The sequence below is a fragment of the Schistocerca nitens genome, chromosome 1 (assembly GCF_023898315.1).
Source record: "Schistocerca nitens isolate TAMUIC-IGC-003100 chromosome 1, iqSchNite1.1, whole genome shotgun sequence".
NCBI classification, from domain to species: Eukaryota; Metazoa; Arthropoda; class Insecta; order Orthoptera; family Acrididae; genus Schistocerca; species Schistocerca nitens.
The window spans coordinates 993,008,094-993,024,945 of record NC_064614.1 but is presented as its reverse complement, the minus strand read 5'-3'; the positions used below and the strand labels follow the sequence as shown (position 1 = coordinate 993,024,945).

At 36.8% G+C, this 16,852-nt stretch overlaps 1 protein-coding gene across 1 annotated transcript in view; it reads left to right on the top strand.

Annotated features, from left to right (window-relative positions):
- The window catches only part of LOC126195200 (protein furry), a 1,217,589-nt gene that overhangs the window by 80,959 nt on the left and 1,119,778 nt on the right, over positions 1–16,852 (top strand). Inside the window, exons 16-18 of the mRNA XM_049933718.1 lie at positions 767–1,073; positions 3,164–3,350; positions 10,076–10,252. Coding sequence (XP_049789675.1) covers positions 767–1,073; positions 3,164–3,350; positions 10,076–10,252 — 671 coding nt within the window. The remainder of the gene's footprint in view (positions 1–766; positions 1,074–3,163; positions 3,351–10,075; positions 10,253–16,852) is intronic.

Sequence of the window (16,852 nt, the reverse complement as noted above, 5' to 3'; positions counted from 1 at the left end):
GCACACAAATTCAAGTGACCTGCCAGAGATTGTATTGTGGAACATGTTCTTTGTTTTATTTCAAAAAGAACTGAACAAGAGAGCGATACAAAAATTGGACGTAGGGCAGTAGTAGGGATCAAACCTGAGCTAAAGACTAAATGGTCTCGTACACTATCATCTACAACAACTGACACTAATTGTATCTGGCTATTTGCTTGAACTTGCATATTGATTGGCCCAATTGGCTAAATTAAATACTAATTAATTCAGAAATGGCACAATATATTGAATTTTTTTTCTAAACAGCTATTTCTCAGCTGAACCTACCCTGCAGCAAAGCTTTTCTGACTGTTATTGACCACCCTGAATATCAGTGTCCAAACATCTGTCACACTGTTCGATAAACGTTGGAACTTGACATGCTTTCATGTTTCATGTAGGTCATGTCTGATATCTTTAATTTTTGAGATACATCTATTTACATTTTAAATGCATTATGACATTGAGATTTGATACATTTTTATTAATGTAACGGTACACATTTAATTATAAAGTGCTTCTTTTATTGAGTTCTCGTTACACTAAACATATTTCCCATTAAATATTGAATTTTAGTGCATAAGACTATCCTGTTCTGAATTACTGTTAACAGAGAAACTATGCTTCTAGGTACGTCACTGTAAAACAAATACTGTGCAATAGACATTTTATTTTATTTGTGTTATAAAGTATGTTGTGTATAATTTGAGGAAATCCTAGTAACCCTTTGTGCCATTTTCCACAGAAGGCAGAACCAGTATCAAATGTTTTCCACATGGTAGAGGGTTTTGCATTGGTGATGCTGTGCAATTGTCGTTTATACCCAAGACGCTTGGCAGTACATATACTGAAAGAAGTGAAAGCATTACTGAAGTGCCTTGGTTGTGCAGATGATGACCAGCCTGTGATAGATGTTATTGATCAGTGCTGCCCACAGGTTCTGGAAAAATGTTTAAGTATGCTACCTCCGGCAGAAAAGGCAGCAGCGCTCTCAATATCAAATATTGATTTACAGTGGATAGCAGATCGTAATTCTTGTGCATGGACAGCAGGTTAGTGCTAATGTGTATAGTAATGGCACTCTCAATTTGATTACATTGATTTACATTTGTTGACAGATCACAATACTTGTGCATGGAAGTTAGTAATAATGTATATAATATAACTTCATAACATCAGAATATTGGCTTTTCTGCCATATATATTGAGATTTTGATTTGCTTTGCATGTCAACATAAGAATAAGTTTTGTCACAATCTAAAATATGGCACACAATACTTTCCACAGATAATGAATTTTGCCAGTGTCAACTACTCATCATTCAATTGTATTTAAACATGGATGATTTGTTAAGCAGGGAATAACAGTGTTACAGTCACTAAAAGGTTCTTTAATTTATATATCCAGTTAGCAGAATATGCGCATGTTAGTGCTTGGATTCGACAGTTTCAATGAAGTATCTTTCGTGAAAGAGTGAATGTTGCCGCACTCAGTATTTGAGGCTTAGATATTTAGTGTTTATTCTGCTAGAAACAAGTGTTACAATGAAAATTGACATAGTATCGATTTTGTGCTGTGTGAAAACATGTTATTTTCAAAGAAAGAACTAAAAGATTTGACTTTAATTATGTGAACCATACTGTACATCTTGTGTTTTTATTTTCATTGGTTTCAGCTATCTTCAACTTTTGTTTTCTGTATTATAGACTTAAAATCATTTTAGGGCACCATAGCATTCAATAATTTGCAAAGAATGATCAATAATTTATCTCCTTAACAATATTAGAGAAAGAAAGTTGCTACTCACCCTATAGCGGAGATGCTGAGTCGCAGATAGGCACAACAAAAATATTCACGCAATTATATAGCTTTCGACCATTAAGACCTTTGTCAACAATACACACACACACACACACACACACACACACACACACACACACACACGACTGCGGTCTCAGGCAACTGAAACCTCACTGTGAGCAGCAGCACCAGTGCATGATGGGAGTGGTGACTGGGGCTGGGGGTAAGGAGGAGGATGGGGTGGGGAGGGGGAGAGACAGTATGGTGGGGGTGGTGAACAGTGAAGTGCTGTAGTTTAGACGGAGGGCAGGAGAGTGGGGGGGGGGGGGGGAAGTATCGGAAAGGAGAGAAAAAGACTGGGTGTGGCAGTGAAATGACAGCTGTGTAGTGCTGGAATGGGAACAGGGAGGAGGCTGGATGGGTGAGGACATTGACTAACTAACTTAGTTAGTCACTGTCCTCACATGTTGACAAAGGGCTTAATGGCCGAAAGCTATAATTGTGTGAATCTTTTTGTTGTGCCTATAAGTGACTCAGCATCTCCACTATATGCTGAATAGCAACTTTCCTTCTCCAATATTGTTGCACTCCATCCTGGATTTTCCATTGTTTGGTTTATCTCCTTAAATTGTTGCAGCCATCTGAAGATAAGCATGTGTTTGAAACTTGAAATGCCAAGGAGCTATAAATGATTTAATTATTTCAGTAATTGGTAGGTAATTTAGTACATATGGAACAGAAATATATTGCCATGTTTTTATACAAAAACGCATACAGTAGATATGAAACTGTACTGTGTTAAGTTATTGGTAGCAGTGTAACAACCCAGATTTTATACTATAATCATCATTTTTTACATTCTGAACTTATAACAGATACTGTAAAAAAAACACACACACACACACACACACACACACACACACATACACACACAGACTCTTAAGAGCCCAATTACAAAAAATGCAATGTACTTATAGTGTCATCAAACAAACAGAAAGAAATTAGTAGTCCTCTGTAGTATGTCAAAAACTTGTGCATGCAGAACTGTTCCTGAAGGCAAAATGCCACATATCTTAAAAAGAGAAAGTACACATTTATTTTTTATGGAGAACTCTGAAGAAGACACTTTCAATGTAACTAAAATAGAAACAGAAATGTAATTTGCACGTTCTAAATAATAATAATTCATGTGGTTGTGTGTCCAACGGCATTGTTTCTTTCTATACATATATCTTCATTTTGTGAATTTACCTGTATGCCTGGAATATGTAGGAGTTAAGTTGATCCAGAATTACAGTTGCAAAATAATTTTGATATGACTAATGTGTATGTTTTACAACAGGTTTACAGGATGAAAATAACATTAAGGCATCCTCTTTAAATTTAAATGGTGCTGATCCATGGGCTACATGCTTATTTGGGTTCATGGAAAGAGGGCGTGTACTTACTACATGTCCAACAGCTGTAATGCATTCATGGCCATTTGTGTTTGGAAGAGTCAATACACTTTTCACAGTTATCGACCCAACGTAAGTACGGTGTGTGTGTGTGTGTGTGTGTGTGTGTGTGTGTGTGTGTGTGTGTAAGTACTTTGCATTTTGCTTACACAATGAATTTAGTTCCAATATGATGGATGTAGTGGAATTAAGGAAAAGGCTTAAACTAATCATAAATCAGGTTCTGGAGAAGTATGTGCTGCGTAAGCAGATTAAGAACAGAAAAGACCCACTGAGGTTTAACAACTAAATTTGCGAAATGCTGAAGACTATGTAAATATTGCCGGGCAAAAATTAGTATAAATTCATGTGTCTATAAAAATACTGATGCACAAAACTTCAGTGACTTCCATCATCATACCTTATTGAAAGATCTTGGTGAGAATCTGAGAAAATTCTGGTCCTAAGTAAAATCCCTAAGTGGATTGAAGACTTACTGTCAGTCACTCATCAACCAGCCTGGTGTAGAAAGCAGCAAAATGAAAACTGAAGTTTTAAATTTCATATTTAAGGAATCATACACAAGGAGGATTATATAGACATACTGTTGTTTGACTGTCAGACTCCCATATGGAGAAGCTAATAATGAGTATTCCTGGTAAATTTAAGCAACTGAAAGTGTTGAAAGCAAATAAGTCATTAGGTCCAGATGGAAACCAAATTTGATTTTACAGGGAGTACTCTGTGGCATTGACCCCTTACTTAGCCTGCATTTATTGCAAGTCCCTCGCCCAGCATAAAGTCCCAAGCAGCTGAAAGAAAGCGCATGTGACTCATGTATATAGTAGTAAATAAATAAAAAATAAATAAATAAATAAAAATTAGTTAACACAGGTGATTAGGAAAGCTTATTGTGTAATGTTCGAATACAATATTAGTGACATGCTGCTTAAAACAGTCACATTGATTACACATTAAGTGCCACAGCAGTCATTGGTGACTGACAATGAGCTTTCTGTTCAGTCCACATCAGTAAACTTTCCATTTAGGCCATGTCAGCTATCAGTGACTGATGGTGTAAAATACATATCAAACTAAAAAAAATTACATCTGTGTGGCGTCAATTGCCTGAGACTGCAGTGTGAGTTGAGTTTGTGTGTGTGTGTGTGTGTGTGTGTGTGTGTGTGTGTGTGTGTCGTCGTCGTCGTCTATTTTTGATTAAGGCCGTACTGGCCAAAAGCTTTGTTTGTGACTGTCATTTTGTTGTGCATGTCTGCAACTCAGCATTTGCGCTATATGGTGAGCAGCAACTTTCCTTTTCACAATATTGTTGAAAAATACATTGTTTTAAATTATATTGTGTTAAGTAATTACTTAAAATGTATTTAACATTTACTTAATATTTTTATTAGATGATTATATCATTAATGTCAGTAAAAGTAATTGATTTCCTGACCGAAAAGTTTCAATGAATTTATTGAAACATAAAAAGGTTCACAGGTACCATAAAATATGGTAAGTTCCTTAGTAAATTTTATGGCCATTTGTTTTTAAAATTGTTTCACATTTTCTTCGTAGCATAGTTTACAATATCTTGGATCTCAGCAGTTTGTGAGGTGGATGGGTAATTTCTTCTTGAATGCGGTGTTACTGGTAACCTTCTTGGTGATATTTTTATATAAAATGTGAACATTCAGACTATTGATATTCACTTAGTCAGATAAGTCGACAGCTGTCTTTCCTCTGTTGTAGTTGATTACAATTTGTGCTTTCATGTTGGGTTCCCATCAGATGTTAAAGTTTACCATTTCTGATGAGTGCTTTGTTGACAGAAGTAATATGTCATGATTATCTTTCCATTTTAAAATGTTTATTTGGTTATTCCTTTCTTATTCTCCTTTGCAGTAACATATTTTACTTTTTTGGTACTACTTGCTGTGGAGTTCCCCGTTGATTTCAATGTAATGTTCTTAGTAAATGAATATTTTTATTGATTCATTTGGCCACCATTTCTGTAGTTGTTGGTATACGGCATGTGTCCCATACAGAGTAAACTTCTATAAAGAGAGATTACAATTTCAGTGGTATAGTATTTTCATTTTGCAAAGTTTTCCCAGTATATACGTGAATGGCACACATGTAACCAGGACCACAGCACAACAAAAATATTAAAATATTTTCATTCCATATTTGTGGTATTTTTGTTTTAAATCTTGTCCAAATATAATGTGACCATGAAATGGAATCAGAGCTGCATCGGTACGTATATCTTCTGATGAAATGTAGTATGTTTTAAAATTTATATCCAAAGTGTTTATAAGTGGTTGTATTTTGGACAAATTTTTGGAACCGTTAGTCTTTTTGCTATTTGCAAAATGTATCACTCCCAGTGATATTTCACATAGGTTTCTGTACATGATTTTTTTCAGAATTCTTTGCATATGTACAGGAGCATGGGCTGATATAACTGTAAGGATGGTAATCTGATTATCCTATCCATAGAATTAGCCCAAAAAATTATTTTATTTCATTTTTGTTTTTCACTGTCCATTTTCCCAAGTGCTGGGAGCATCCACCTTCTCATTACTGCAATGCATGTAAGTTTGTTTGTTAAGCAATTTCTTCAAACAGTTTTTCCAGAACATTTAGTTCATAGCAGGTTTGTTTTGCTACATTTGATATTATATTCAAATTTTTAATTTTAATCCCACGGCAGGTAAAAAGTATAAACTTTGATTGATCACCTCTTGGATCATGCTGTTCTTCAATATTCACCTCCTCTTCCTCTGATGACGAGAACACAACCCTCAGCAACATTTTTTGGCACAAATAATTTCACCACCATCTCTTGTACTGTCATTTTCATGTTTATGTATTTAAATAGAGACAGATGGTTGTCTACACCAGACCAAGGACTTCTGAGAACTGACTGAGTATAAATGTCAAACAGTTCCACAGTGTTCTACTGTTATGTCGTAATGTACACAGATCTCAGGCAACAAGCTAATTTCTATGAAATCCTATCTAGTGGGCTAAATGATAACCATGACAAAACAGATTTGCCACTCAACATATTGAATGAATGTCAATAAGCATTACAGTTTAAATCTAATTATCTTCTACCACGATAAGAAACATAGGCCCTAATATATTTACACACCTGCATTGGGTAAGTGTTGATATTGGAGGTCAGCTTGGCATTGCTGTACCACAGTACCATTGAACTTCTAAGGCATGCAGGTGGACTAATGTGAGTTTTCTCATGGCTTCATGTAGCAGTCAGCATGTTAAATGTATTGGCGTAACATTGCAAAGTGATATGAAATTGAATGAGCATGAATGGTTGGTAGCAGAGAAGGTGAATGGACAACTTCGATTTATTGGGAGGAAAGTATAGCTCATCTATAAAGATGAGCATGTATAGAACACTAGTGTGATCCATTCGTCAGTACTACTCAAGTGTTTGGGACCACCACCAAGTTGGATTCCATGCAGATATTATGGAGACACTTTGATAGCTCAAATGGAAATCTCTGGAGGGAAGACGATGTTCTTTTCGTGAAATGCTATTGAGAAAATTTAGCGAACTGGCATTTGCACTGACAGCAGAACATTTCTACTCCCACCGTTTGTGTCTCTTTCATAAAGACCATGAAGACAAGACAAGACAGGTTAAGGGCTTGTGCAAAGGCATACAGTCAGTCATTTTTCCCATGCTCCATTTGCAGAACAGGAAAGGATATGACTTGTAGTGGTACAAGACAATTTCCACCATTCACTATATGGTGGCAAAAAACTTAGCACTAATTATGGGATAGTGGTATCTTGGGAACAGAAATTTCCGCTCTGGTATTTAAGATTATGGAAATAGAACAGTACTTAAATGGAGGCAACAAGAGCACTTTTCATGTACACAGTGAGAGGTTAAAACTGTTGACAAAATAATTACATTGGAAAAGAACAAACAAACAAATATGGGAAAATGAAATAACAATATAAAGAATACACTAGGAGTAAGTGGAGGAGGAAGAAATACTGGCACTACACCTGTGAGAAGCAGTCTAACTAGTGGATTGATCTGATCTATAGTGAGAAGTGATCTCAAATGGAATGGGTGGGAAGGACATGAAAGAAGAAAGGGAAAAGGAGTAGATGGAACAGGATGATAGGAGGTAATAATATGGTGACAGATGTGATTCCACAGAGGTGGATAAAAGCAATGTGAGGCAGAGTGTTGTTTCCCATTCATGTGTTTGTAAGGCGACTTGACTGTAACACCATGAGTAGGGAACACAGTGTGGCAGATCTGTCAGTCTGATGTGATCTGAGTTATTTTTTAACGTTGTTCTTCAAATATGGTTGCCTTTTGTTTTGTTTTCATGGTCTGGCTACTCTGTACCATGGCAGTGCGTGAACTTATTCTTCTTGACTTCGTCTCCAGGCAGGGTAATGCTATAAGAGTGTGTCTCACTATTTCCAGCTACTGAATGACGAGCACATCTTCAGTGATAATCTGCTTAATTGCTTCAACTATTTCACCAGTGGTGAAAAGAGATCCAGTTATTAATAACTCATAACTTCAAATACATTATTCAATACGTCTGATCACATTAAGCTCAACTTAAGTTCTAAGTAGATCAAACAATAGAAAATCCAGAAATCCAGGATGGAATGTAATGATATTATGAAAAGGAAAGTGGCCACTCACCCTATAGCAAAGATACTGAGTGGCAGATAGGCATAACGAAAAGATGTCACAAATAAAAGCATTCGGCCAGGAAGGCCTTTGTGAAAAATAGACTACAGACACAAACACACACTCATACAAACACAACTCGCACACACAGAACTGCAGCCTGAGGCAACTGAGGCCTCGATTGTTTTGATACTGCAGTCATGTGTGTGTGAGTTCCATTTGCATGAGTGTGTGTTTGTGTGTGCATCTGTAGTCTACTTTTCACAAAGGCCTTACTGGCCAAATGCTTTTATTTGTGACATCTTTTCGTTATGCCTATCTGTCACTAAGCATCTTTGCTATATGGTGAGTGGCAACTTTTCTTATGATACAGTGCTTACTCAGGAAAACAGCTGGTGACAGGAGGGCATGGATGCAGGATAGGTGGTGACCACTCATAAGACAGTAAAAAGGGATAAAGAGAGCTGTTAATAAGAGCCCAAGATGAAATAGCAAGGTAAAAAAAAAAGTAGACTGAGGGGTCAAGTGACATAGAGGAGTATGATGAAACAAAGAGTATCATGAGGTTAAGTGAGATGATATAAGGATAGTGACAGGAAATGGAAAGGTGATTGAGGCAGCTGGGGAACTGGTGCTAGTGGAAACTGAGGATGCTGTCTGTCTGCAAAACTGTATTATCTCTCAAATTTCTAAATTAGAGGCTTCTGCATTGTCTGTGTCAGTAGTTTCTAGATTTCAGGGCGTGATGATAGATATTAATAATTTTGACTTGGTATTTCCCCTCCAATTGCAGCAGACTTCAGTGGGTGGTCTGCAAAGAGAGATCATAAACTTGCTCATCAGTCACAGAATTGTGCTTGTTCAGTTAACAGCTTTCGGACTTTACCATCCTACCTACAAGTCATCTGATGATGTACAGCATAGTAGTATACAAAACATCAGTTAGGAATAATCAGTATGTGGAACCAAGGTACAGTCCCCAGAAAATTTGAGTAAAGTTTTAAGTGAATGCAAGATGTCAAAACATACCTTTTATGATAATAAATCCATTTTGTCTCCTGTTCACTTGTCTTGTTTTGCTTGGCTGAATGATGTACCATTTCCCCTACTATCTATATTTATTTCTCTCATCTTTTTAGGTAATTTGGTTAGTTACTAACATATGATTTAGCTCATTTGTGAAAATAGTTGTTTAACACAATGAGGTTACAAGTGGGCATACTTGAAATAATCCCATCTTGTTTAGTAGCTTGAATTTCATTTTTTTAACTGTATAAAGCAGTAGATTTTGCAATTTTGTGTGACTGTGAAGTTCATTTAATAATTACTGCACAGCAAGAATTTGATATTATTGTGCAGAAAAAAAGTTTTAAAATGATCAGCGCCTTCTAAAATTTTTCTGTGATGTTTCTTTCATTAACTTGTAAAATAACTTTCATCATATTCTGACAATGGGAAGCCCTGTATGGAATAGCAACAATATAGAAAGGATAGATTTATACTCACCACATAGACAGCACATTGAGTTAAAGACAGGCACAATGAAAAAACTGATAAAGATTAAGCTGTTGGACTAATTCCTTCTTCTGAAATAGAAAACACACACACAGTCACAAAAGCACAACTCGCACACACATGGCCACTGACTCCAGATGCTTTAGCCCGAGTCCAATAATAATATGATCAATTATCTTCAGAGCTGTTGAACCCGTGCACCAGTATCCTAGACAGGGGCTATTAGTAGGTGCTAGCACAGAGGTAAATATATCCTGATTTTTTTTTTTTACAAGGTATTATCGTCCTTGCCACATCACTCTGAAAACTGTTGCTCAAAATTATCATCATTCACTTTCGTAAACCACAAGTAAGATCTTATTCATGAAAAAATTCAGAATGGACACTGAATACCACTAATGAATTGAAACTTGCATTCAAGATAGCTAAGATGTTGACCTGTCACTGCATTCAAGGACACAAAATGTTGCCACTTGAGGAGTTATACTGTCAGCCTCATTGTTTTATTTGCAAATATTGCTTATCAACATTTTCAAAGTTAATTAGTGTCTCATTCTAATTATGATTGCATGATTCTGTGTTGATGTACACTATTTTGTTTTTATAGGCCTGTTAACGATAACCGAGCATCTCTACTTCGTGGATCGGCAACAGTAAAAAAACCTGTGAATGAAAGAGATATGTACATGCATTTATGGAAGAATTATGTGACATTTGCTTTCCGCGTTGTTCCTCCTGTGCCAAGTCCTATTGTCAGATGTGCATCTCCAGATCTAAGCCTGAGGTAAGTAAAATTCTCTGCATCTAGCCATGTTTTAACATTACCATACATTGTAAAATGGAGGATGGCATAACTATGAGTATGAACTGTGGACCTTGCCATTGGTGGGGAGGCTTTTTTGTGTGCCTCGACAATACAGATAGCCATACTGTAGGTTCAACCACAATGTAGGAGTCTCTGTTGAGAGGCCAGACAAACATGTGGTTCCTGAAGAGGGGTAGCAGCCTTTTCAGTAGTTGCAGGGGCAACAGTCTGGATGATTGACATCAACCAAAACGGCCTTGCTGTGGTGCTGCTGTGAACAGCTGAAAGCAAGGGAAAACTACAACTGTAATTTTTCCTGAGGGCTTGCAGCTTTACTGTATGGTTAAATATGATGGCATCCTCTTGGGTAAAATATTCTGGAGGTGAAACAGTCCCCCATTTGGAGCTCCAGGCGGGGACTACTCAGGATGACGTCATTATCAGGAGTGTCAGATCCCTTAATCGGGCAGGTAGGTTAGAAAATATAAAAAGGAAAATGGATAGGTTAACGTTAGATATAGTTGTGACTGTGAAGTTCGTTGGCAGGGGGAACAAGGCTTCTGGTCAGGTGAATAAAGGGTCATAAATACAAAATCATACAACAGTAATGCAGAGGTGGGTTTAATAATGAATAAAAAAATAGGAACGCTGATAAGCTACTACAAACAGAGCATACTGAATGCATTATTGTAACCAAGATGGACACGAAGCCCATGCCTACCACAGTAGTACAAGTTTATATGCCAACTAGCTGCGCAGATGATGAAGAGATTGAAGAAATGTTTGCTGCGATAAAAGACATTATTCAGATATTTAAGGGAGACAAAAATTTAGTAGTCATGGAGGATTCGAATACAATTGTAGGAAAAGGAAGAGAATGAAAAGTAGCTGCTGAATATGGACTGGGGTTAAAGAATGAAAGGGGAAGCTGCCTGGTAGAATTTATACCGAGCATAACTTAATCATAGCTATCACTTGGTTTAAGAATCATGAAAGGAGGTTGTGTACATGGAAGAGACCTGGAGACAGTGGAAATTTTCAGACAGATTATATAATGTTAAGAGAGAGATTTAGGAATCGGGTTTTAAATTGTAAGACATTTCCAAGGGCAGATGTGGACTCTGACCACAATTTATTGGTTATGAACTGTAGTTTAAAACTGAAGAAACCGCAAAAAGGTGGGAATTTAAGGAGATGGGACCTGGATAAACTGAAAGAACCAGAAGTTGTATAGAGTTTCAGAGAGAGCATTAGGAAACAACTGACCAGAACAGGGGAAAGAAATACAGTAGAAGAAGAATGGGAAGCTTTGAGAGATGAAATAGTCAAGGCAGCAGAGGATCGAGTAGGTAAAAAGACACGGGCTAGTAAAAATCCTTAGGTAACAGTAGAGATATTGAATTTAATTAATGAAAGGAGAAAATATAAAAGTGCAAGCGAAAAGGAATACAAACATCTCAAAAATGAGATTGATAGGAAGTGCAAAATGGCTAAGCAGGGATAGCTAGAGGACAAATGTATGGATGTAGAAGCATATATCTGTAGGGATAAGACAGATACTTCCTGCAGGAAAATTAAAGAGACCTTTGGAGAAAAGAGAACCGTCTGTATGAATATCAAGAACTCAGATGGCAACCCAGTTCTAAGCAAAGAAGGGAAAGCAGAAAGTTGGAAGGAGTGTATAGAGGGTCTAGACAAGGACTATGTACTTGAGGGCAATATTGTGAAAATGGAAGAGTACGTAAATGAAGATGAGAGGAAGATATGATACTGCATGAAGAATTTGACAGAGCACTGAAAGACCTAAGTTGAAACAAGGCCCCAGGAGTAGACAACATTCCATTAGAGCTACTGATACCCTTGGGAGAGCCAGCCATGACAAAACTCTTCCGTCTGATGAGCAAGATGTATGAGGTAGGTGAAATACCCTCATACTTCAAGAAGAATATGATAATTCCAATCCCAAAGAAAGCAGGTACTGACAGGTGTGACAATTATCGAACTTTTAGTTTAATAAGTCATGGTTGCAAAATACTAACATGAATTCCTTACATACAAATGGAAAAAACTGGTAGAAGCTGACCTCAGGGAAGATCAGTTTGGATTCCGTAGTAATTCTGGAACACACAAGGCAATACTGACCCTATGACTTACCTTAGAAGATATGTTACAGATAGGCAAACCTACATTTCTAGTATTTGTAGATTTAGAGACAGCTTTTGACAATGTTGACTGAAATACTCTCTTTTAAATTCTGGAGGTGGCAGGTGTAAAATATAGGGAGTGAAAGGCTACTTACAATTTGTACAGAAACCAGACGGCAGTTATAAGAGTCGAGGGACGTGAAAGGGAAGCAGTGGTTGAGAAGGGAGTAAGACAGGGTTGTAGCCTATCCCTGATGTTATTCAGTCTGTGTATTGAGCAAGCAGCAAAGGAAACAAAAGAATAATTTGGAGTAGAAATTAAAATCCATGGAGAAGAAATAAAAACTTTGAGGTTTGCCAATGACATTGTAATTCTGCCAGAGACAGCAAAAGACCTGGAAGAGCAGCTGAATAGAATGGACAGTGTCTTGAAAGGAGGTTATAAGATGAACATCAACAAAAGCAAAACAAGGATAATGGAATGTAGTCAAATTAAATCAGGTGATTCTGGGGATATTAGATTAGAAAATGAGACATTAAAGTAGTAAATGAGTTTTGCTATTTGGGGAGTAAAATAACAGTGCTGGTAGAAGTAGAGTGGATATATAAAATGTAGACTGCCTATGGCAAGGAAAGCGTTTCTGAAGAATACACATTTGTCAACATTGAGTATAGATTAAAGTGTCAGGATGTCTTTTGTGAAAGTATTTTTATGGTGTGCCATGTACAAAAGTGAAACATGGATGATAAGCAGTTTAGACAAGAAGAGAATAGAAGCTTTCGAAATTTGGTACTACAGCAAAATGCTGAAGTTTAGATGGGTAGATCACTTAACTAATGAGAAGGTACTGAATAGAATTGGGGAGAAGAGGAATTTGTGGCACAACTTGACTAGAAGAAGGGATCTGTTGGTAGGACACCTTCTGAGGCATCAAGGGATCAGCAATTTAGTACTGGAGGGAAGTGCAAAGGGTAAGAATCAAAGAGGGAGACCAAGAGATGAATACAGTTACCAGATTCAGAAGGATGTAGGCTGCATTAGTTATTCATAGATGAAGAGGCTTGTACAGGATAGAGTAGCATAGAGAGCTGTATCAAAGCAGTCTCTGGACTGAAAACCACGAAAACAAGAGGGGAAATGGAAAAGTTTGCAAATACAGGGGATTACTTTTTTAAAAAAATGCCTTGAGCATATGAATTCTCATTAGCAATGAAAAAATGTGGACTTAATGAGAATTTTATACTGAACTGAAATATAATTGCATTTTATCCATGATGAATGGTTGTGTGTGTGTCTGTTTGGTGAAGCTTACTTTCACTTCTTTGTTTCTTTTCTTTGAAGACAGTGCTAGATAGGCAGCTTTACTTGTCTTTTCTGAAGCATGCAATCTATTTCCATCTCCAGTAGCGATCTTATGGTGTAGAAAAAAATCAAAACCTATAAACAAAACAGAAGGAATCAGGACAACGTTCAACAGCAATGTTATAAATACACATTATAGGAGTGGAAAATTCAGAACAGGATAAAAACAATATGAAAAGGATAGAATGGTAGTCATTATGTAAAGGAGGCATTGAGAGGCAGAGAGGCACAGTGAAAAATGACTGCTAGATATTATCTAAATCCTTCATCACATGTAAACAAAACAAAACACACACACACACACACACACACACACACACACACACACACACAAGTGTACATGCGCAATCACATGGCCAATTCCACCTCCGGGCACTAATGCCCAACCCTTAGCACCCTTTGATGACAGTGGCTCATGGCGCTGTGTGTGTGTGTGTGTGTGTGTGTGTGTGAGAGAGAGAGAGAGAGAGAGAGAGAGAGAGAGAGAGAGAGAGAGAGTTAGTTTTGTTTTGTCTAACCTGATAAATGACTTAGCTAGTAATATCTAGCAGTCTTTTTTCATTGTGCCTGTCTGCCACACAACACCTGCTGTATGTGATGAGTTACAATCTGTTCTTTTCATATTGTGGTTATATGTGTAGTATATTTTTTACAATCTTGTTACACATTTTTGTCACTATTTTCCAGTGATCACTCTTTCGTTATAACTTAATGCATTTTTAGGTTAATAAAGTTTTAGTTATTATAAGCATTAGCTGACTTTTAGTTGATTGTCCATCATAGATCCCCCCATGAAGAACCTTTTAAGAATGTAGAATGAGGTAAAAGTTATGTTCACAAAGTAAAACAGCTGTTTGAAATTTTTTATTAATAACATTAAATTAAGTAGTATAAAGTGCTGACACTGACTCAGGCGAAATCTGTTGCAATAAGTTTAACGAGAAAGTTTCTACTTTGGAACAAGCTGGTACTTTCTCAGTTACATTAAACTGCAGCTATTTATTATCCATTGCTGTTTAACATCTGCATGACTGTGTAGCTATTTGTCATATACTGACACTTCTGTGTATGCTGCAAGAACAGAAGTCTTTTTACTGTGAATGTTACACTCCTGACCACCTCTATAGCTAAATGGTTAACATTGCTGCCGTTGGTGTGGAAGGAGACGGATTTGATCCCTTGTCCCTTCTCGGATGTTTCTGGAACAGGAAGGTGGGGTCCACTCAGCCTCATGAGGTCATATGAGAAGCTGTGGCATCATCAGGATTTGTCTGGTGGCAATAATGCCTGTAGTGATTGGTGACATGCTGATCATGTATCCCAGAATCATAGTTCACTCCTTGGACTGCCTCGTAGATAGCAGTCGGTCAGTCGACAGAGGCCCTAGGCCCAATATGTGAATGATATTTACATTATGTTACTACTGCTCCTAACAGGAACCTGTAATCCATGAATCCAGACGATCAGATGTTTATAGGAGGAATAGCAAGCAAGGTTATTTTAAATTTTCTTTTGAATTTATAGAGATTCTCAATTTCTTATTTTCTGTGCAACAGATTGTGGAAGATCTTTGCGTCAAAATAAAAAATACCATTTTCTGTACCCTAGACAAAGAGTTGAAATCTGCATCGGTACTATTTTTTGATCTTTTATTGTGCTTCTATATACAAACTAAATCTGAAACTGATTTTCTTTATTAGCAACAAATGCCATTAAAGGGTAAGTGTGCCTGAAAGTGAATGTAGGTATTCCAGTACCTCACTTTTGCTGAATGAATATTTTCTTTGCTTTAGCTGCATTGACCCTAGAAGGTAATTCTAAAAGTTAAAGGGATGTAAAATATTCAAAATAAGCCAGCAATCTTGTCTTAGTCACCACATTGAGACAAAATCAAACAATGTTAAGTCCACTTGTAGCTTATTTATACAGATTAGGAGCAACAACACAGCCAGAAACAGAATCGAACCTCATGTGTCTCCATCGAGAGTTCAGTTTTATTCCTGTGGTGTCATTTTCCAATGTGTCCTTTTGCTTCCTGTTGTACAGCCAATACTCAATCCACGCAAGAGGGATGCCACAAAAGCAATAATATTTTTTTTTTTTTTTTTCACAACTAGGGTTTTATATACTACACAAGTGAAGGTGGTGGGTGATTCGGAATGTATCAACAGAAGACTTTTTGGTGTTAAACTATGTCAGGACTTAATTTGTGGGATAATGTATGGTGTTTTCTTTAGAAAATTCTTAACAAATGCTAAACTTGGGGGCAGTTCACAATTTACACTGTGCAAAATGAACCAATTTTCTGTTGTAGGCCACTGTCTCAAAAAAGATTTCAAAAGCATGGACTGGGTAACAGGAGTTTGAATTTACAGGTTATTTTCTTGTCTCTCTTTTTGTACATAGGTATCATTATTTTTTATTCAGACCTGTTGAGGGATATCCCTTGTACCATTGACTCACTAAAAAAACCTCATTGTTCCTATGAAATCAGCATAAGATTTTGATATTCTATGAGAAGCACTGTCACAACCAGGATGATTACAATCCTTAGCAACATGATGATTTTTTTGAAATCTCCTTCAGGTTTAAATATCTGCATCTAATGTCTGTCAGCAGTGTATACAATGCGTCTCATAGCAAATCTGATGCATTTGTATCTGGTTGTTTTTTCACTGGTTAAGTCTTTGCAGTGACTGTGAGGAAGTAATCACTGAATTTGATGACCAACAGTTTCAGCTTTTATCCATGAAATGGATATCATCTGGTTTTCTGTTTTTCATTATTTGTTGTTTGGTAATTTTCCATTTCATTTTGGTTAATGTGGTAATTTTCCATTTCATTTTGGTTAATGCTTGACATGTTTTAGTTTTTGTGTACAGTACACACATTTTAATTTTTTGATAACAGCCTAGAGTAGGAGGTACTTTAATTCCATTTAATTCCAACTTCTGTCAGCTACTTACATTCTGAAGTAGATGAGTCTTTCTCTTCTTGGCAGCGAATCCCTTCACCACACATGCTGTTCGCTCATTGTCTCTGCTCCTGTTGAATTTTAATCAGTATTATTTT